Source organism: Rhea pennata, chromosome 26 (genome assembly GCF_028389875.1).
Source record: "Rhea pennata isolate bPtePen1 chromosome 26, bPtePen1.pri, whole genome shotgun sequence".
NCBI lineage: Eukaryota > Metazoa > Chordata > Aves > Rheiformes > Rheidae > Rhea > Rhea pennata.
The window spans coordinates 1,493,218-1,516,311 of record NC_084688.1 but is presented as its reverse complement, the minus strand read 5'-3'; the positions used below and the strand labels follow the sequence as shown (position 1 = coordinate 1,516,311).

Sequence of the window (23,094 nt, the reverse complement as noted above, 5' to 3'; positions counted from 1 at the left end):
TGCTTCCAACCCTCAACAAAACTTGTGATCCAGCCTTACACAGAAGGAAACAACGATATAGCATATTTGAATGACTCGTAAAACCAGCTCCAGGCAAGTGAAAGATGCAATCAAATTTGAAATTTTAAAAAATGTAACAAAAGCAAAAATATACAGGAAGCCCTGTACATTTTGGGTTAAAACTCAGGGGTTACTAAGATAAGACACAAAACCCACAATCTGTAATCACCAAGGATCTCAAACTATTTTTCCCACTATCTTGGTGGCTTTTTAAAATCCCCACTATAGCTTATTCCGTCTCCCTTAAATTATCAGCTATATCAAGTTCAACGCAAATACCCCTTTTCACTCTCCTGACATACATTAATGTGTCACATTGCTGTATCCCTTTAAAAGGCCACTACATTGCACATCAGAAGCAGACTCATTTTAAGAGAGGGCAAGCAACCATGTTTTAAAGCAGACTGTGAAATTTCCAAGATACTTTGAGAAGAAAGAAGTATTAAAGAATGACATCTTTCTCTCTCCATTGTCTCAGTAGAGAGCTCAGGGTAAATAGGCTTCCAATTCAGATACCTTAAGTTGCCCATATTTAGGCAGAATGAGCCTGCATGCAAGTGTCACAGAAAGTTCTAAGGATAAGACCAGAATGTCTAACTACAGAGTGGTATCATGATCAGGTGGAAAAGGGGCTGTTTTTGATTCCCACCTCCCCACCGTAAGTCAAACACTGCAAAGTTTTCCATGGAAAAAGATTAAAAGTCAGATCAGTACTTCACTCAATAAACACAGCAATCAATGATTTAGAGGAAGGGAGCATATAGGGACTGGGGAATGAATAAGATGTGCCCCAAGCAGTTGATGATGTTTTATCTTTGTAGCTGGCAGGACAATGATTACATGAGTATGTTCTACTCTGAATTATAGACCATTCAGAGTTAAGCTACTATCTGTAGCACAGGAAGCACCACAAAGTTATTGCAAAACACTAAATTAAGAACTTAAGTTACAGAATCTTCTACTGTTCACTTACAAAGCAGTCCACTGGTTAGCTGAAACATCTTTTCTCTCCAGTTTCTTTTTTTGGTCTCAACGCAATGCAAGAGCGCTCCCCTTCAAAATTCACACATGAGTCCTAGCGTATGACACATACTCATGTGCTGCTCAGTGATGCTTCACTTACTCTAAAATGTATGCAGACTTTTGCAACCTGATGAAGTGTGGACACTGGAAACTGGGAGTGAACCTACTTCCTGTTGCTGTACTAACCAAAGCAGACAATTTCTCATTAGACTCTCCACATGGTGAGATAATGGTGTCTGCTAATGTGTCAGAACTGTACTAGCATTTTCACTGCTATGAGAAATAGATTTTTAATACTGCTCTCAACGAGAACTTTTTTTTAAATGGAAAGTAGTAGAAGGCCAGACGCTTAGCTAGTGTAAACTAGCAGAAACACATTGACTGCGACAGTTCCTTTGACTTGTATGAACTGAAGACCTAGCTCCAAGAGTGTTTTATACAGCAGTGAAACAGCACCAGCACACCCATTCGGAACAACTAGTTTAACTCAAAGGAGCACCTGCCCAGCTATGTGTATATCAGAGAGTATCCATTCTGCTGCACTATTTTTTATCTCTTTATTGCTTGATGGAGGAAGTGCAAAGAGCCAGGCTTGGTACATTTCATCCACACATATGCAGAACAGAAATCCACAGCAAAATAGCATACACAAATGGTAAACTTCCATTCAAATCCTTGTTCTCACTTAACTCATGGAAAAGCCAAATATACAATCTTTGCAAGAGAAGCCCTCAAAGAAGAGCCTACCACAGAGGCTGAAAGCCAAGCGTACATTCTGCTTGTCTGTGTCCTTAATTGAGAATTATACACTTGCATACTAAGAAAATATTATTTACATAAAGTAGCTACTGAAGATGAATATGTGAGAAATAAAGTGGGCAACAGCTGAATGTAGGAACTTCTGTAGAATCACAAAATAATAAAGTTATTTTTTTCTGCTCAATAGACTTTCATCATGATGAGCCAAAGATGGCCTGTCAGTGTAGATCTCTTTATCCCTTCTTCCTGACATAATGAAAAAATAGCACCCATTCTGAGAACTCCATTTCCCAAGAAATCACAAAGCTCTCCTGGCAGATTTTCACTCCCACACATACAGCTCAGAAAGTCACAAAAGTCAAATCAAGGTCGGACTGATTGCTGCTGCAAACTTGCTTCCCAGGGATAAAAGGGACCAAGTGAGTCACTTCTTCACACGTTACCTAACAAGAACATGCCAACAACACAGGTTTTAGAAAACAAGAAAGTTTCAGAAATCAGGTATTTTATGCCTTTAAGTAAATGGCAACAGTTCCTCCAAATTTTCCCCCAAAACTTTTGCATGACACAGTATCAGTTCATGCGATCTACAGGCAATATTATTGAGCACTATCAACTACTGATCAAAAAAGGGATCTATTCCATACAGTAAGGAGAATGCTGTTAAAACAATTAAGCAAAACATTAGCAGTTACACTGAGTAGTTTTGCCTTGCTGCAGATGTGTTTAATAAATGTAAAAGGATCAAATGGATATTCACTGTAAAACAAGATGTGTGAAGCTGCTCTCAGCAACTTAAAAAAGGAAGCTAAAGATTTTCAAAACATTTGCATTAGTATTACTTTTTGAATCACAACATGACATGTAAGGTCTAAGTCACACAGTCAACAGTTTCAATATTAGGTACCAAAAGGTACTAATATGGAGTGTGCTGGTATTACTTCACTCCTGTATGAAAAGGGGGCCTTTTAAAACTTATACTGACATCTAAATAAAAATTATAATTTTTCATAGATGATAAAAGTCCAGTAAGCCACTAAGATCTACATTACCTTTAAAAAGTAAGTCTTTCTTATGTACTTATGAATTTAGCAGCATACCTTTACCTAGGTTTGAACCTTAGCCCCAGAAGTTCAAGAAAGATTCTCAGAATCTCCCTCTGCCAGGGTGGGTCAGTCCAACGAGCAGCTGATCCCTGTCTGCACGCTCAGCCCCACATTTCTCCCCTCCCCAGTAATGTGTGTGAACATAGTTACCACAGAGGCTGCTATTCTGAAGACAAAATTTATATTAAGAAAAGAGTCCAGTACCATATATATCCATCCAGAATATTACAAATAAGACATTACTAGTACTAATATTATATAACTGCTAAGTATGACAATACTTAGATGACAATAAATTCCAAAATTATAGTTGCATTTTCTTTTCATAAAGGGCAAGATAATGAAATACAACCAGCCAACAGGATCAGTCATCCACCAAAATATAGAACCTCCCAGTAAGCTCAACATTACATAAAAATTAAACTGATGAGCACTTTTAATTAAAATAAAGCCCCTTTATTTTCCTATTATGACACGCAACAGATTTAGTTACATAAAACTATGGATTAGTATATCCATTTCAAATAGCTTCTTGGCAAAAATAAAATAAGTTCCAAATATTCTAATTTTTAAAGGAATACTGGAAATCTTAATCATATCAGTGGTCATTTTTTTCTGATAAATTACTAGATATAATTTTAAACACTGAGACTGAAGTGAAATAAAAAACATACAAATTAGTTACAGAAAGCAGTAAGTTTGCTAAACTAATATGCAAGATTCACAACATGTAACTGATTGTATACAGTTAAATGCAAGGAAAATGTTATGGAAGCATCTTGTAGCTTAAATTGTCACAAGAAAGGATGTGATATTTTCCATCATATTCAAAATCAGCAGATGACTAAAAAAACTCCAGTTTTCTGTCTTTAGGCCTCATTCCGTATATGCGTGCTACAAGTACCGTCAGCTCCTGCAGACTAGACAGGGTAGTGATAGCACACAGCACTTAACAGCATTAAGCCTTTTGGTTCTTTTCCTGTAAAGAACCTAACAACCTAGCAAAGAACCTAGCAGAAATACATAACTGCAGAAAACAGCGCATGAAAGCTTACAAAACGTATGTATATACTGTCTGTACAAACAAAGTAGAGTAGTAGCTTGTACCCAGTTCTCTAATCTATTTTTTATTTTAATTGAACACCTACAACAAATCAGCAAAAACATCAGAAAATTAAAGTTACTTTGTTTACATCCCATTTATTAGATTGGATTATAAACTTGAAAAGGATATTTAAAATAAGCAGTGGCATTGTACTGTAGGTTACCAACTTTGACATATTTAACTGTTGCACAAGAAAAGGCTTTTTGTTCTTACCAATAAATTTCTGAGGCATTGAGCTTTTTCGCTTTGCCACGTTGCTTGCTAGCCTGTCCAGCACAAGGGCTCTTTCACTCCCCATCTCTGCCTTGATGTGCCTTGCCTCCACGTTTGCTAGTTTGGAAAATGTGAAAAGAAAAAAACACGTAGGTGAAAAGGAAAAAAAAAACAAAACAAAAAAAAAAAAAAAAGGAAGAAATGAATGGTTTAATCTCCGGAGTTTGCCACATTGGCTGGGAGGAAACAGTTTGGAGATCTGATGTAAACTTGTTTTGTTGCTTTTTCTGTTGTTGCTTTTTGCATCTTGGGCACCAGTTGCGGTCGGTGGAACCAAGCACAGAAACACACACTGATCTTGCAGTCCTGAGCTCGTGCAAGGAGAGCACAAACCATACAAAACCAATATCTTCATTAGCAAGAGGAAGTGTAAAATAAACAGGCTGGACGGGTTGGTTACAAAATGTAGATGGAGATACAACCTCTGTTAGCCTTTCTTTTTGATTCTGAGTAAGGCTGTGTGACACCTGCAGACTGACATAGTTCTCCAAAACTTCAATATGAGACATTCAGTTCCTTTGTTATACTTAATATCAGACACACAGAGATGTCTTCTTAATTGAGCACTAAGAAACTCTTACAAAAATATACCAAAATGCCATTAAAATAAAACTATAACCTTTCAGTATTCACTAACCCATTTGTTTTAAGTCTCGTTATCACTTCTTCAGTCTTTTTCCAGTTGCTACAGCGAAGCAAGTTGAGAATATATTCCCTTCAGCACATTTGTAAGCATTTGTATTAGGTATTTTAAATCTTGTTAAAAGATCCTGAATTTCTAACTTTAGAAATACTGTATGCACAGTAGGATCTTTCACTTAGGCTAAGCTATCAACTGTTTTAAGCACCTTACCATTTTCCAGAGTTCTTCTTTAGCTCTGTTACCCAGTGCCCATCATCTCACGGAAATTACTGCATGCTCTCAATCTCATGGAGGCTGCACAGGCTTTTGAGCTGGATCAGCCAAGCTGAAAAGGGCTGCCACCTCATCTCACAACTGCCAGACTAATACTGAATATAACCGCTGCAGCTCCCCTCCACCCCAAACTTGCTCCCCTCAAGAACAACTATCAGTAGCAGTAGCGGCAGCAACCTTTTATATAGAAGTAGCAGTAAGAATTGCAAGATTAGGGACAACTGTGCTGAAAACTCTACAGACATACTAGGAGACTGCCCATGTCTGTAGAAGTTTGCTATCTAAGTAAATGGTAAATGAGGATGAGGAAGGAAAATTCACCTTTCCAAAGTAAAACACAGAAGGTTGAATTTCATGGCAAAAGAATCCTGGCTGCTGTGCTATTGTACTGTTGCACATGGATACTTTAACTATATGAAACAGTCTACATAACACAGAAGTAATACCAGAAGAAAATGATACACTTTGGCATCACTGCAGACCTGCTAAATACAGCTTTGTAAAGTATTGGACTTTAAGTTTGCTGAGTACAGCAGGTGATAAAAATGTAATATCACCTTTCCATAGCTTACGTGCAGCATTTCCCTATCATTTCAAGATAAATTAGTCCTTACTTCTTGTTACTGTTACTGACATTAGACAAGTTTCAGTCAGTACAAACCATGATTCAAACTCCAGCCATAACTATTTGTTAATATTTGTACAATATTTTGAAAATGTAAAGTGCTTCACAAGTGCTCAATGCAAACTAGCTATGAATATGACTTAGGATGGATGGGAGAGCAGGGCTCAATTCAGTACTATGTTAATCTGGTTTCAGGAAGCTGTAACCTCATAATATACTTAATAACCAGACTCAAAGAGCGCATGCACACTCAATGCTTTAAAGATAACAATATCATGCTTTTCTGTTATGATTTTTATTCCAAATTACTCTAAAATGTTTAGAAACACACACATATATATAAAGAAGACATAATTTCACCAACTGCTAAAATGCAACTGCTTCTAGCCTGAAATAGTACCAAGACACTACCTAACAGTTTTCACAAAGTGAGGCAAAATATCATATTCAATTGAAAGTATAAGGAAAAGTTAGGTAGGTAGAACTTCAAATTTTGTCCAGAAACTCTTGTGAATATTGTTCTCAGGTTAACTGCAGGATTTCTATTTAAATTTCATGCTCCAAAAACTGGAATATTCAACATTTCACAATACGTGAGAGTCTGGTACTAATTCAAAGGCAAAGATATCTACCCTGAATACGCAGTACTACTTCTGAACACTTTAGATTATATTTACATAACTCTAGTTTAGGGTTTGAACCATCCCAAATCCAGTAAGCTTGTAATTTTGGCAGGATCCTTGTACAAGCCATTAATAGTAGTAACTTAAAAAAACTGACAACCCACAACTACTCTGAACAAGATAATAATATAAGCAGTGTTATATATCCAAAAACTTTTATTGTAAATGAAAAAGCAAAGCAAAAAAACAGAATACATCTGTCAAAATAGAAAGGCCTTGGTCTCTGCCATTTATTGCTTTGCTTTTCTTATTTTTTCCTTCTAGTTCCTCTTTTTTCTTCTCAATCTTTAACTTCAAGAGCCATTGTTCTGTAAAACTTTGTTTTCATTTCACATGCTCAGAATCCTTATCTTCTGACAAAACTCAAAGAGTGGGGTTTCTGTACGTCATCTTAGCCAGCCTTAGAAACACACTGGAAGTTACATGTAGCATCTCAGTGTCCTACTTGTCTTGTCAATGTTATTTATGTGCCACCCAGGGAACTTTATTACATTAGTGTCAAAAGGGCAGACAAGTGGCTTCCTGCAGAGGTAACAATAGTTACTGTCTCTTTAGTAATCTCTTCTGAGTAAAGATTATTGACCTACATAATATGTTCTGAGACATCTGTAAATACCAATCTCCTAGCTTGATGTCTGTCTACCATTTCATTTTAAAGCTAAGGGTCTTTCCTTTCACATTAAGATTTTCTACTGCTTGTCAATGGCCATTTTTTTCTAAAGAAAAAACCTCTATTTATGGATCACAAAAGATCTTTGATAATGTCTTCCTAATATAGCTTTAGGCAAACATAATCTACTTCCATTGAGACATGGATAGTTGAACAGTGCTCCCTCCCACAACATTGCTCTTCCTACCCAGAAGCTAATTTAAAATAATCTCCTCCACTTTTTTCTTATGGACCATTTATTAAGCAATTCAGGAATAATATTTAATTTGGAAGCACTTTTTATCACTCAAAATTCACTAAAGACTTCTTGAAGAAAGAAAGAAACACTTAACTCCTATCTGCCTCTTCAATTACTTTACCCACTAGATTTCATTATATACTATGCCATTTAAGTTAAAGAATAATTACCTAAATATATCATGCATTGGCCATATGACAGCTAAGAAACATCTGATTTTAAAACAGCAACCTTCTAAAAACAAATTTCAGGCTGGTCTGATAGAAATGGTCAAGTGCTTTGCCCAAAACTACACTTAGAATAACTGAATAGTGAAAAAGGAAATCTAGACTTCCAAAGCATTTAACTTGTTTCAGCCTGTGATCTTGAAGTCCCCGACAAGCTAAATACTTCTGATGGACAAAAGCGTTGCATGATCAAAAGACGGTGGTCAAAAGCTGCGTGGTCAAAACACAACAAAAACTTTAAGGATGCTGAAGGAAGCACTGCTGACTAAATAAATTACCCTCTTTCCTCACGATCAGACTTGATCAATACGCTTACATGGGCCACTGGCAGTTATATGGAAAGTCAAGCTCCTAACCATGGTATTTTACACAATAGTAGGACAGGGTTCAGTTCTGATGCCCTGACCACTTTCAATCTTGGGCCGCTATCGCCTACTTACCTCATAACAGCAACTGGTTATGGTTTTTACTGTTTTACTGATTACCAGCTGAGAATTCTCTGCAGGGCATCTGAGTCTTGCTGCTCCCCTCAGTAGCATGCACATTTCAGTTGCAATCTTTTGTGTATAGAACATTTTCAGAAGAAATTTTTTATGAAAGTATGATTTATCTATTTTGAATAGCTATCTGTGTTTTGCGGTAATCATTAAATGACAAGCCACCTCATAAAACAATGTTGTCAACTAGCCATAATGCCATGCTGCAGATGTACAGAAAGTGGGTAGTTTTCTTCCAGCCCAGAATGTGAATAGACGATCATTTAGCCTATACTAAATTGTTTCCACAGTGCGGTTTCTATCACATCATAACTGTGAGTATAATTTTTAGAAGTGCAGGCATCGTTAACAAAACCCTAAAGTACAAAGCAGAGCTCAAATTAGAGGCATTGCTTCCTGTAGCATCTATGTGTGGTCATTAAATAATGGAGAGTGGAACACAAAGGTGGGTTATTGTGCAATGAGAACAATGTGACCAGCGATTGTTATCAGGGACAGAGCAATGTTCTAACAATATTGCTACATACAATCTTCTTCAGTATTTCCATCTTGCTACATTTGAAACATGCATACCTCATGCTAAAAAGCAATCATCATGGTAACTATGGTCTAGATACTTTTCAATATTTGAATTAATTATTGGATGGCATGCAGAGCATACATTTAAAGATGACCCCATATGGAAAGGTTGCAATGACTTCAGAAAAGAGGACTGAAGTTCAAAATGACAAAGGTAAGCAGGAAAGTGGTCAAAAATCAAAAAAATGATGTTCACTAAAGACAAGATCAAAATGCTACCCTTAGCAGAAAAAAAAACAAAAAACAAAAAACAAATGCACCAAAGGAGCTCTTGAGATCCTTTCCAGCCTTACTTTTCTATGATTCTGTGATGTAATATAGTGCTGATATCAGAGAATTGAATGGAAATGCCTCAGCAAGATTGGAGTTCCTGTTTTTAATAAAACTTACTACTCCACTAACAACACTGCAGTATTTTTAAAGTGTGAAGGTCTTAAAGGTATAGGGCACAGCCACATTGCGCTGAACTGGAAATTTACATTTCCTTTGTGACCAGTTTAAGGCATACTACACTACTTTAGTAAGTGCTACATTGCAGATTCTGGATAAGTGAAATGTTGCTACCCTGAAATGAATATAAACTATGAGAATCATTTAAAAGCAGAAATCTATATTAGATATCATGTTTTCCATTTTCTTGTGGTGGACATCTCAAAATGATTGCCATCATGGGAGTTTATACTGTAACATAAAACCACAAATACAGTATGTATGAGTTCTCATGAAAATCAAAATTTGCTGATGCTCAGATCACCAGTGACTTTTACTAATGCTCTAAAAAACATTACTTGCTGAAAACACTCCATGAAAAACTAAAAAAAACCCCTAACTTAATTAAATCATTGTTTCTTTTTAGCATTTTTTGTATGTGTATGTGTCAAAGTCTGATACCTCAACCTACTCCACACATGTAACAACTCTTGCACCCACATAGCTATCATATATTAATGGATCTGCACATTGTTTTTTGGGCCTGGTTTATGATGATGCCTGCAGATTTTCTGCTTGATAATCAGATCAGTAAATACAATTTTGTTATTATTAAAAGGGTCTTAGTTAACACTTTAACACTTAGTTAACACTTAGTTAACATCTTTCTAAAATTCATTTTACATGTTTTCTTCTTGGAAATTTCAGTCTAACTTTTTGCTTGAGAAGAAAATTCTATTTGAAATTCAGAATCAAAAATAGGAAGCTTGACACTTCACAGGTTTTTTTAAGGCTATATAGCAAAAAAATAGGAATCTGAATTCTGAAGTTGTAGTCTTTCTTCTGTTATGGATCAGCTGTATTATCGTTAGGCAAGTCACAACCTTTCCGTGACTCTCTGAATGGGAAAGTTATTCTTTCCTGACTCATGGCATATTGTGGGACTTAAATCAAACAAGTTGATTTTAGAATTTGAAATATTCCAGTGAAGAAGACTCAAAAAAGATAGCAGTTATTTTTTCACTGAAATGTTTTCAGAAATCCAGCACTGAGACTGGGGAAAGGAAAATAAAGCATGAAGACTATGTGTTTTGATTCATCTTGCCTTCGTCCTTTTTCAAAAGCAGCCCTACACCCAAGAAGCCCTTTCTCTCTGATCTATCAATGATCTTCAGGATCATACTACATTTCCATGCCACTAAAACTTCTGTAAATTCTAACTGATTCTGACCAACAGTTCTTACTCTAAAGAAAAGGAAGCATCAAGTGGACTGATGCGTGTGAACAACTGCTGATAACAATTATGTGCATCAACTCATCCAATAAAATAAACCTTATAATAGCATTAATATAGGAATAATTTAACCTATGTTGAGTGTCACCTACAGAAATGCTGCATACAAGGTATTTCAGATATTTTATTCAAAGTAACTATGAAATAAAAAAGTGATTAAAATAAAAGCATTCTTTAGCTAGCTGCCTGAGGGATGCGTTAAACCAGGCCCCTTTACAAGACATTGCTGCCCCTTAGGTTACTGAAAACGACAGTAATAAAAACTGTTCTCAAGCTATAAATTAACAGCTTACCAGATGCCCGTTTCTAAGCACTGTAATGTACAAAAAAAAAAAAAAAAAAAAAAAAAGCCCTCACTCCAATGTACCAATGTAATGTGATAAACTTACCAGTCTCGCACATGCCAGCATTCTGCAAATAAGTACGGCACCGCTCCTTGTGCTCCTCTAGTGAGCTTCTTTGTTTGTAGCTTCTTCCACAAAACTCACATTTGTATGGCTTCTCCACTAGAAAAACAAGAGAGCAGAATAAAATAACCACAAGAGACTAATAAAACATCATCTTTCTGACATTCAAGTGTATAGTTACTGATAAGATAACATTAGGCTTAGAGAATGCTTAAAATTTCTATAAAGTTTATAAGCATTTTAATTATCACAAAATTAGGTTACTTAAGGGTGAAATCCACCAGACACATAGGGTTTCTGCAAGGCCCTCTTCATTCTCTAAGTTCAGCACCACAAAAGAAGAGGACTTAGAATTAGACACTGTTCCCAGGAGCTCAGGTTCCTAGCGCCCTTCTCCAGTTGACTACTTTTCCCAGCATAACTTCCCTAGGGAAGACTAACTGTAACACCCCAAACAAGAACTGCAGCTCTCATAACTGCCTGACCGAGGTCTGTCTATACAGGATTTTTCAAGGATTTCATGAAACCAATCAAGTTAAACCAAACCAAGATATTTTGCAAGTGTTCTCATTTCATTTCTAACATCATTTATTGTACAGCAAACATATTCCTAATTACTTTAAGCTAAAAACAAATCTGTTTGAAACTGAAGAAAAGATGTCCACACAGCCTTTCCTGGTGTCTTACATAAAAAAGACCAAAACACTCCCTAAATTATCTCATTACTCTTTTGTGCACAGACATTCCCTAACACATAAAGGCACATTATAACTCCCAAATCTGTACAGTGCAAATATGGCTATCCTTACATTGCATACTCTGCAAAAGACCACACTCTCTACTGCTAGTGCAACTGATCATTTATGATATACTTAAGGAGATTTTTTTGTAGCTTTTAATAAGCCAGCTCCTAAAAGCTTTAGTCACAGTAACCACCTGACGTGTTTGAAGCATGTTTTTATCTCAATGTTGATGAGGGACAGCTACCATTGCTGTGCTGGGTCTTAGTCAAATTAGAATCTTATTTATCCACTTTTAACTTTGATTCTTTGTGGGGTTAAAATTTTTTTTCTGAAGTGCAGTGCAGAGATAATATAGAAAAAATGCTTTCTTTCTAAACCTCTGTATAAAACAGGACATACAAAAGAGTAAGCACAATCTAGCTGTTAAAGAACAAGATTAACTGTGATGAGTCGATTTACACCTGGCTTGTTATTCAAGTCACCTCAGCTCTATGCCTCCATTTCTCCCATCTGTAAAATGGATGCAATACACTAACAGTCTTGAAAAAAATTAGCATTTGTTAAGCATGTTAAGATATTCAGATGAAAGGCACTACCACAACAGTGAGGTATTAACAGGCAATAGAGCAATGCTGGTTTTGACTGTGTTCCTAGAGCTATCCTAATACCTCAGGACTGGAATGGAAGAAAGTCCCAGCGAAGCATGTCTCAGCTACTGCACAAATTCAGAGATTGCTAGCTTAGCTATCTCCATTCAATTGCAAACACCGAAGAGTTATATTGTGCAAATATCAAGGCTAGGCCTTTTCTCACAGCACTCAGCTCTTGACAATAGGTCTCCCTATGCCCTCTATCTGCGTTAACATCAAAGAGCAGAGCCAATCCCAAGATAGTTCTATCAATACAGTAGGTAGAATGAGGGATCACTGATACTTGTCAGCTGTTCAGAACTAGATTGGCTCATCAGACTTTGCTGACTGACCTTTTATTTTCCACATCTAGTGTCCTAGTGACACACATTTAAAACACATGAAGTGTCTTTGAAGTCACTTACCAGAATGTGTCCTTAAGTGACCTGTTAGCGCATCCCTCCTTTGGCAGGCATAACTGCAAAGATGACATTTAAAAGGTTTTTCCCCTGTATGTAGTTTAATGTGGCGGAGGAGGTTACCCTTCTGAGTAAAGGAAGCTCCGCACTGATTACACTGGAATGGCCGTTCACCTTAAAATGACATACAAAAAAGGACATTTAATGGTTATGTGGATATCATACTATCCTCATACCCTTTTCTTTTTAGAAGAGGAAAAAATGAAATACTGGATCAATTTCTTTCTGTAGAAATATATACAGCCCTTCCACTGACTTCAGTGGGAGTTACATGCAGCTCTGGTGTCAGAGCATCTCATAATATATGTTCAACTATGGAAAACACCATACAGATTTTCCGTGGAAATAAGTGATCTGCAAGATGCTGATTCAAACATACTAGCGATTAAAAAAAAAAAAAAACGACAAAAAAACACCTCACCTTACTGAAGGTCTAACCTAAGATGCTTGTGCATTTATTGCCAAATTATAACACAAAGAGAAATACAACGCACAGACTGGAAATGGTAGTACAAAAAACAACCTAACTTCTGTTTTGTGGCTGAAATACTCAAGTGACAATAGTGCCTTTCATCCAAAATTCTTAAAATGCTTCACAAACATGCTTTTACTTACATTCAACTCCGGTAAGACAAAAGGTGAGTAAAGCAAGGCACAGAAAAATTAACAACTTGCTTAAAGATCACAGGTGGAGTGAGGGACAGAATGAAGAAATCTTGAGTTTGGTATCCTTCTTTTAAACAAATAGTTTATATTACAAACCACTCTTTCAGTATTTAGTTATTGCAAGAATAATATAAGGATATTTACCAGTGTGGCTACGCTTATGAACCATCAAGACATTGAGGCTAATGCAGGCTAATCCACAGATATCACAATTCATTTTTCCACTAGCTGGCCTGATGTTGTCATATGAACCAGAATGTCTTTCCAGTTTAATGCTTTCATATTCATTATATTCTCTGGGATAGGTGTAAGGTATTTCAGATTCTTCTGCATTTTCCATATGCTCTGAATTTAAAGCATTCTCCTCTCTTTCACTGTATTCACCTTTCACTTTAACCACATCATCTGCAGGTAAAACAAAGCACAGAAGTGAAAAAAGCTTATCTTAGACACCATGAAGTATCTTAAAAAAAATCACAGCAAATTACACAACATTACATTAAAAATCACCCTACAAGTTTTACTTAAACTCACAGAGATTAAAAAAAAAAATACAGTTGAGACATGAATCTTCATGGGTCATATCTATTTGATAATAGTCGTAAAGAGAAAACTTTTAAAAATATTTTCCTGCCTGTTGATTAGAAGGAAATTATCCAGATTATGAAAGTATAATGCAGTACATAGTTCTACTATTGCAATAGCAGGGTACTGGTCAGGATTCAAAAGAAAATACTTATTCACACACTTCACAAATAGCCACAATTAGAAATTAGTGTCATGGAATGTTGCTGTGAATTCAGAATACAGAAGGCCGCAAATAAAAAGGGATTTTTATACATTCATGTGAAACCTGTGGTGCTTGGAGCATGGATACAAAAACGTCTGATCCAGCATAAGACTTCCAGTGTTCCCATGGCATTGCATAGTAAAGAGAGCCCTTTTTACCTTGATTGTCATCAGTAAACCTAATCAATAATTTAATTTTCACTTTCCATTGTAATTTTTATCCAAAGATCTCAAATGTTTGAGGAGCATCCAATAATATTGATACCCATATTGTAAGAATACTATTTGAATAAAATGAGGCAAAAGCACAGTAAAGATTTCCTAATAGATAAATTTGTACCAAGAATGTTACAGGATTTGTCCAAAGTCATGTTGCAAGCGTGTGGTAAAGAATCACAAGCAACCCGAAGACCAATATGGAAGGCCTGCTGGATTTCCTTCTACTAAATACCTTTGAGTAGGTTCCTGGACCTGTAGCAGCTTCCAGAGAAAACCGGAAATCAAAGACCTTTTGGGTTAATGTAATTTCGCAACAAGATGGGAATGGAACAAGTAGCTAATAATTTACTAACAATAATGTTCCCACATAAAAATATAAGCAAAGCTGATGATTCCTGACTTACATGGCTGAATTTCTTTTCCATATTAACTCTACCATTACTAGCACTTGCATTAAAACCTTACCAATTGACAGGACAGATATTTTCAGCTTAAGGATGATTTTTCTTTGTAGACAGGAGCTGGTTTGTGCCTGAAACTTGAGTTATGCCTCAAGCTATCAAGTGAAGAAAAGTACTAAGAGATAAAATACAGAGTTTCCTGTTTGAAAGTATTGTTCTTCTGGCCACCTGCTCTTCTCTCAAACTGAGGGTTAGACAGTTAAATATGGCACTTAATCACTTGTCCTTTCTCCAAAGTACAGAACATGGACTACTGAATATGTATTAGCTCAGGTTCTGAGTAATAAACCACATCAAATGCAGAGAACAAACACTGGGTGATAGTGAAAATGAGATGGCAACATAAAAGCAGCACTGAAAAATAAAAATCTGGCAACACTTTCATGAAATCAAAATTTTCAGCTATAGGTTGGGGATAAAAATCATTTCTTTTTCCTCAGTGTTTGCACCAAGTCCAGCCAATCTACCCGAGTTCAGGCTAAAGTTGTCTGGAAGAAACAACTAGCTGATAATTGCTTCATCCTATGGAAGAATCCATGGTACTGTGAAAAACTCTGAGACTCCTTTTAGTGCTTAACCCAGACGATGTTGTCCAAAGAAAGCTGTTTTTTCCCCCATAATGTGTATTTTTTATCCCCCTATGATAGACATTTCTTAGAATTCAACATTAGAGTTGGCTGTCCAGATCCCAGAAGGACTTGTGCAGGCTTTGATGTTTGCTCAGAGTCACATGGACGCCTAGATTCACCTATAAATGCAGCATTCTTCTCTGCATCTGCTTCAGTACTAGCCTTGCTTCACATCCTAACTTCTACTTCCACTGAAACAGGTTTTCCTCTATTCATAGCTTCTGCTTCCAACTTTTTGTCTCAGGGTGTTTGGGTGATCCTGCTCTCAAAACTCTAAAGTTAGGCATCCACTTCCATCATTTCAAGGAAAATTTATTGCCAGTTACTGAAAGAAGCTTTCAACAGAATCTCTTTTCCAAAATAACATGCTTTCTTTTTTCTAAAAAGGAGGTAGTTCCAAAATAATTTGTCACATCCTGCACAGAATGTTAAAAGGAAATACACATTGCAGCTGCACCTTGTTGGTACTTTCAGAAATGATTTCAATTCCCACTTTCTATTTAACGTCTCACCTTTCATCTGTATTAAGTGCAATTGTTTAACAGTGGAGGACTAGTTGTAACCTCCAATTGAGAGGACTTCTCTACCGTTTTCTACTGTTTCTCACCACAAGTTCATGGTTCACAACTTTTCACTCTTTTACAGAGTTATGTCAGTGCTCATGTAGTTCAGTATGAATGTCATCTTGATTTCCACCTGGCAAGCACTTGCTGACTGGCATAAACTGGGGAAGCCATCCTACAGTTCTGCTGTGGAAAACAACTACCTTTGCATTTTCCATATTGTATTCTGACTGCTGGCAATGTTTTTGTTTTCTTATAGTAAGTGAGAAGGATGCACCTGAGTTCTGATCAAGGCTTTTCCACCACTGCCTCCCCCCCACAACCATCACCACCACTCCAGCTGTCGGTGCTATCCCACCAAAGCTCGAGTGCTTTTCAGTTTGCATGTAGGCGTTTAAAGAACCTCAACGGAAAAAATCAACTTCTGATGACTGAAAACAGCAGACAGCAGAAGCTATTAGGGAAGAAGCTTTTTCATAAAGAAAATGGTAGAGTAGAAAAGTGGAATTCTTCTAACCCTGCACACCTATAGTTCAGAGCCTACTGATTCTACCAGGCCTTTCTGACCTGTTGAGAGAAGACAATGACACAAAAGAAAGCTCTGGTATAAAGTAGTCCAAGAAAAAGATGGCTCAGTACCATCAGCCTATAATTAACCAAGTGCAAAGTTCTGAAGCAATCTGATTTCATTTTTTGTCCCAGGCTTTTGCTTTGTATACTGGCATACACAGGGAACACTGAGATCAAGAGAATGCCAGAGGTGTAGAAAAGTTTGTATCTATCACTTAAAAAGCACATCAACATATTCTGACGAGATTAGTGAGCTTCCAGGCTGGTCCTCCTTAATCAAGGGGGAGGCAGCTGTCACATCACCTTGAAAAGGGAAATTTAAGGGAAGAGCACCACAGTTATCCCTAACAATACTATCAAGGCTCCCTGGGTTGAAAAGAGAATTGTTATCATCTCTCCTGTGTTAGTAAAGTGAAGAAGTTAAAAGAGGAAAAATTATTCATGTGTCCACCACAGGTAACTACTTTTCTGGAAGCTGTTCATGAAGGTAATATACATCGCAGAAAAAGATTTGTAGATTTTACACAACAAAGTATTAGCTTGATGCATTAAGGCTGATGCACATGGTTTCATTTCCTGGGGAGATGATTGTAAGATGAAAGACACACTCCAGAGTAATACTTTTGTTTCACCTGAAACACTGTAAAAACAATGGGTTCTGGAAAAGATCCAAAATAAAGATGTGGTGGCAACTTCAGACTGAGTCACCACAATAACAGTGCATGTATATGTTCTATAAAATGCAAGAATAAAAAAAGAAGTCAGCAACAGCAAATAATTAAGAGAAGCTGGAGTATTATCTTAGTGATTCTCTCTAAGAGGAAATCTCAGAAGGAAAAAACCCCAGTTGCTATATTTAATCCAAGACCTGCTATCAAATATAAAGAAAAGAATGCAAGTTTTGTGCTGTTGTTAAGCAAAGTTTGCTGGTAGTGTTATGAAAAGCACAAAGAATAAAAACCAAAAGCCATTAAAGACAACAGCACAAAAGGGTGATGTTGCTCAAGTGTTTTACAAGGAGTGGGGTCATAATCATGAAATCCTCAGCACATGCAAAAAGTCAACTGGATAACAAAGAAACTTAATCATCTTAATGTGGCATTTTAATGATGCTGCTGATTTGCTATGCCAATTCAGAGATAATGAGCCCCTAATGCTACAGATGTTCAGCCAGACTAAAGGAAGAAAAAAAGGAAAAAAAAGAAAAGCTTTTCTTGTATGCCATTTCCTAACTATCCAATTAAACAAATTGTGAAAGCATATAAATAGTTTACCGGGTTTTGACAGCTGTTAATAGGATTCAGATGCTTAGACTACTGAAGAACAAGAAGGGAGTCTTATTTATGCGTGTACTGAAGAATTCTTGTGACAACCTGAATTTGACAGGTATTAACTGATGAATCATCACAGCTTATCTCCACAAATTGTCCCTAGAAATAGTAGTACGAGTAAAAAAACTATTAACATACACATACTAGTTTTCGTCCCTTCATAGAATGTGAGATTCCTTTGCCAAAATCAGCTTGAAATAAAACTATTGTACACTGCAAAACTGAAAAAGTCAGTGGAGTTTCCAAACTAAAGTCAAAATCCTGCACATTTATGAGAAATAACATATACAATGGAATTAACACAATGTGTGGGAGAGATATGTCATGAAATAAAAGAAAAAAAAAAACTTAATGACTACTTAGTGATGTTTGCAATTCATCCAGCCAAAACTGTAAGTCGAAAATCAACGCTTTACCTAAGTTACTTTTTTTTTTTTTTGCTTGATCTATCTATATTGAAAACTTGGAGACTGTAAGTAATGGAGACGTAAAAGCATCAAGGTTATAATATGTGAAGTGTCACAATAACAATGTGAGTTTTTTTTTTTGTTTTTTTTTTTTTTTTTTTAAGAGGGGCAAAACTGTCAGAGGCAAAGCAACTTTTCTCTTTATCATTCTTCTAATACCACTGTAGACATCAGTTGTAGGGAAGAGAAAGGAGTTCAAGACTTTAGCTCAATCAGATCTTGTTTCTTCCACTGATTCCAGTGACAAGATCAGTTTATGACAATGGCAGAAATGCTGTTATGAGATCATTTGTTTGATAAGAAAGGAAGAAGCAATCTCCGAATATCAGTTTTAACTTAGATAGCAGTGGCAAACAGTAGCAAAGATAGAGTGGCATGCTGTCCTTCATAGCTAAAAATACACGTGTATTCCCTCCTATTACAAGAGTGGATGAGACTGGAGTTTGTCAAACTTCAGCATCCTTATAGTTGAAATGCCCTTCTTGTGCCATTCGTTATAGGCCAAAGCAGATTCTTCTGCAGTGAAAATCTCAAGTACTGCACTCATTAGGTTTATTCTACATGGCACTGGAAATCTGTAGATTTTGTTTCCTTGGCTTACTGAAAAATATTACTTGGAAGCACTGGCTTTTTGTTTTTATTTTATTTCTATCTTTGTCTCTTCCAGTATTTTTAACTTCTTAGTACTATTGGTCTGTATCCATGTTCTACAAAAACAGATATCCATTTTGTTTAGACACTGTATAAAATATACTTGAAGGGTAATTCCTAAATGAACCAGTGCAAGTTAGCACCTGGTGGAAATTTTACTTCTAAAAATAGGAAAGAAACTCTCATAATTTCCCTTCATGGAATGCATGCTCTATGATAATTAGACTCCTTGTTTTTATTGTTACTTGAAACAAAATAGAAACAAATCACATTGAAATGCAGCACTGAGAACTGCTAAAAAATCAGGCATCATTTTCCAAGCATTTGGATGTGTATCTTCTAATTTATTAATACTAGTGTCTTTCTATAATCAAAAAAGAATAAAATTTATGTTGTTATACAATTAATTTTAAAAATAAAAGATAAAAATAAAAATCACACATCATGTGCCCCAAACTCATGTGAGCCAGAAAACTTGAATTAAAATTAACTGCTTCTTAAAGTATTTTATCCAAAGGTATACAGGTTTTTTTTCCTATACAGATCTATCTTCCTATATAGATCTGCAATTTCATATCTGATATTTCCCATCTATTATCAACTGTTTGTCCTTCAATAAGAATCTAGCATTTTTTAGGACTTCCTCTTAAAATATGTTAAAATGATATTTAACAGAAACACTGATAAAGGAAAGCTGTATCCAAAATTGAGTGCTACCAGAACTGGAATTAAACAGGATAATTGTACAGCAGCAACAAGCAGTGTTAGGCCATGGTCTAGGGAAGGAAATGAAAAATAATGCATCTAATTGACACTACAAAAAGAATTCGGTGGAGCTGAATATTATTAGCTGAGACAGCTAATGATATTCATGAATATGACTGCAGACTAGAAAACTATAGTTAGTACTATGCTAAAGTTATTGTGGATTTTTTTTTTATTATTACAAAAAGTGTCAATTGCTTTGCCTTTTTTTCCTTAACTGCCCATATCCTTTAGTATTACACAGGAGCACAGAGTAATACTCAATCAGACAGAAAGGCATCCCATGTTCCATGGCCTGCAGTGCCCAGGTTTTTCCATACGCCCTCCCAGATGAATTTTGCTTCATTTATGACACCTGTTAACATTACCCTTTCAAATCTTAGTATCTTATCTTTAAAGTCTCCTTCTTAAAAAAAAAGACATACACAGAACAAGATGGAGCTGTATGAGTTCCCTTCTGTTACAGTTAAGATTACATCAGTCATAGAAAACATTTCTAAAATTACAATTCCTAAAGTCCAGAAAGCCTGATACAATCACAACTGTTAAATCAGACTTCAATTAGACAGTTAATCAGAGAACATCTGGACCTAACAGTCAGACTGAAAAAGGCCACATGTTAAATTCAGATAATCACCTTCATTAGTTATATCAAGGGACCTATTACTAATACGACCACTCAGGCATGATCATCTCTGGTCAACTGCTTTTTCAAATGAGCTTCAAATCTGAGAAGTTGAAAGTATAGCTTTATTTAGCCTTTTTGAATTCATTTTCCAAAAGCCTTAATTACAATGGAATAAACTATTGTCATGCGTTTCATACTAGAAAACAAATATGGGGTAAAGAGGAAATTTGGAATAAAAACAGGGAAATCTGTTTGTCATAAATATCAGTGGAATTTTAAAATCCATAAGCTGAAGTCAGGAGCTTGGTTTTTTAAGATGTTGCTTAAAAACTAAAACATCACAATCTTCATAAAGTTAAATGTATCCATTTCACTCAACCATAAAAGAATTTCTAGTACTAAATATTCCAGATTTAGAGGCTTGAATTTTAGGTCACAAATCTACCCTCTCCAACTTTATATTTTTATAATTAAATATTTATTTATTATTTTTAGCATGGTCTTCTACAGAGGCTTATTCATTCAGTCTCTATTCTTTTAGTAACATTCAGACCTAAATGCTAAATTCAATCTTATCTGGCAGAAGGGCAAGTTTCTCAAAATTACTCAATTTTGACAACTGGCCTGCTCAACAGATGGCCCAGGAGTACATGCAGCTCTTGAAACCACTCCTGGAGGTGGTGCTCCAGCATCAGGAGAAATTGTGTTTGGTGCATTTGGCAGGTGAGATACAACAACATACTGTTCAACAACAATACATGCAATTCCAGGCTAGCCAGCTGGCTCCTCAGCACCGCTACAGCACTCTATTAAATAAAGTTTATAATGGCTCCTGCATAGCAGCAGAGGGAACAAAAATAGGAATAGAAACTGGAGCATGTGAATGTAGCATAATGTAAATTGGTGCTGAGAATATGGAAAACTAGCTTGAAGTACCAGAAGTAAAATATGGTGTTGAGCTCACACTGCAACTCTGCATAACTCAATTCAAAGTCAACATGACACAACTCCTCTGAAAATCAAGCTTCATTAGTTCCAACCTTCATTAGCTTCAACGCTCACAGAACCACTTGTTGCATTTCAACTGAGCTTTGACTCTTCTGGATTTATTTCTGCTTTCCAACTGTTCCAGCAGCACAAACAATAGTAGACCTACCCCTTAAACTCACACCTTTTGTGCCAAATGTGTAGACTAGTCTGGAGGCAAAACACTAGTCATCTTAATTTCTTCTTTCCATCAACCTATGTTTCCAAAAATGGACTAGTTTCTACAGTGACATGTGATCTGACTTCCTAGGGCCACTTTCTCACCTCCATTCTTTTACTTCTGTGTGCTGTACAGGGAAAAATAAATAAATAAATAGATAAATAAATCCAGTTACCCTGGTCTAGATTTTACTTTAATGTCAAAGGAATAAATATTTCTCCCTTTTATTTCAATGAATTATTTTGTATGAATCTGCAAGTTACACATCGTAGCACAAGTGAAAAAAGGTGCTTTAAAAGCTATAGAAAGAAATCTGTAATCTATTGAAAGTCACTATGTATCCATTCCCCTTCTGAGCTTTGTCTTGTTTGATAGCTGACACTGACTGTCAGATGTCTCAAAAGCAACCCATTCTATTTTCCTGCTAACTATGATGGGTGAAACAGGATAAGGAAATAACTGCACTTTTCTGACTATTTCAGAGCACTCAGAATATCCGACTTCCCATATCTTTCAGCCTTGGGTGCTCTGGGCTACCAAAAATGCAGGATAATCCAAGCTGATGTCAATCATTTACAAGCTGTAGTGACACTAACTCATGTTGATGTCACTGAACATGCTTGGCAGCATTCCTGCTGTTGACATTACAGTACTGTAGAGCTAAAACAAAGTCAAGAGGATCTTTTGTTGATAACATTAAGATACAACTTTCAGCTCATACATAGCCACCAAAGCACAGAGACTTGACATACTTAAGCAGTATAGACTCCTTGCCTGGTTTTAACACTTACAGAAATCCCCTGTTAAGTGAACTTCTGCAGCAAAGTACTGCTGATGTTGTGAGATAACCTCTGAGTCCCATGAGCGGTAGGGCTCGATCTGGGCTTGGGAGATGTAATATTCTGATAAAAAACGACACTTCCTTTTCAAGCAGATAAGTGCGTGTGCTAACAGCACCACTGGAACCTCAGTGCATGCTGAAGCGAGGGTTTGTCAGCCTCTCCTGTCTCACTCCAGCCTTTTAACCGCCCCCTTTCACACACCTAAATGCAGCAGCAATTAGCATCCATAAACCACAAATGTGGCTTCTATTTCTTTTTATTTCACAACCATGAAAGCTAGCTAACATTCATAACACTGAAAAAGTTGTCTGCCTCAACAGATGAGGGAATTAAGACATAATTAAACACTTGTACTTGACAGTGACTCCCATGGGAAATAATGCATTTTTTTTAATTTAATTTTTAAATTAAGGACTCTTCAGCTTTGGCCACTCAAGGTTGCAGTGGTGGGTGTACATAAAGAAGCAAGGGAAATCAAAATCCTTCCTGGGGTATCTGTTTCATTACTTGTCTCTTTTCTGACTAGATACAGGAAGCACCATGGGAACAGTGTATCTTTATGGT

The 23,094-nt window shown here is 36.4% G+C and overlaps 1 protein-coding gene across 1 annotated transcript in view; it reads right to left on the bottom strand.

Annotated features, from left to right (window-relative positions):
• The window catches only part of IKZF3 (IKAROS family zinc finger 3), a 32,046-nt gene that overhangs the window by 1,565 nt on the left and 7,387 nt on the right, over positions 1-23,094 (bottom strand). Inside the window, 4 exon segments of the mRNA XM_062595613.1 lie at positions 4,267-4,383; positions 10,874-10,990; positions 12,689-12,856; positions 13,553-13,813. Of these exon segments, the coding sequence (XP_062451597.1) occupies positions 4,267-4,383; positions 10,874-10,990; positions 12,689-12,856; positions 13,553-13,813 (663 nt within the window).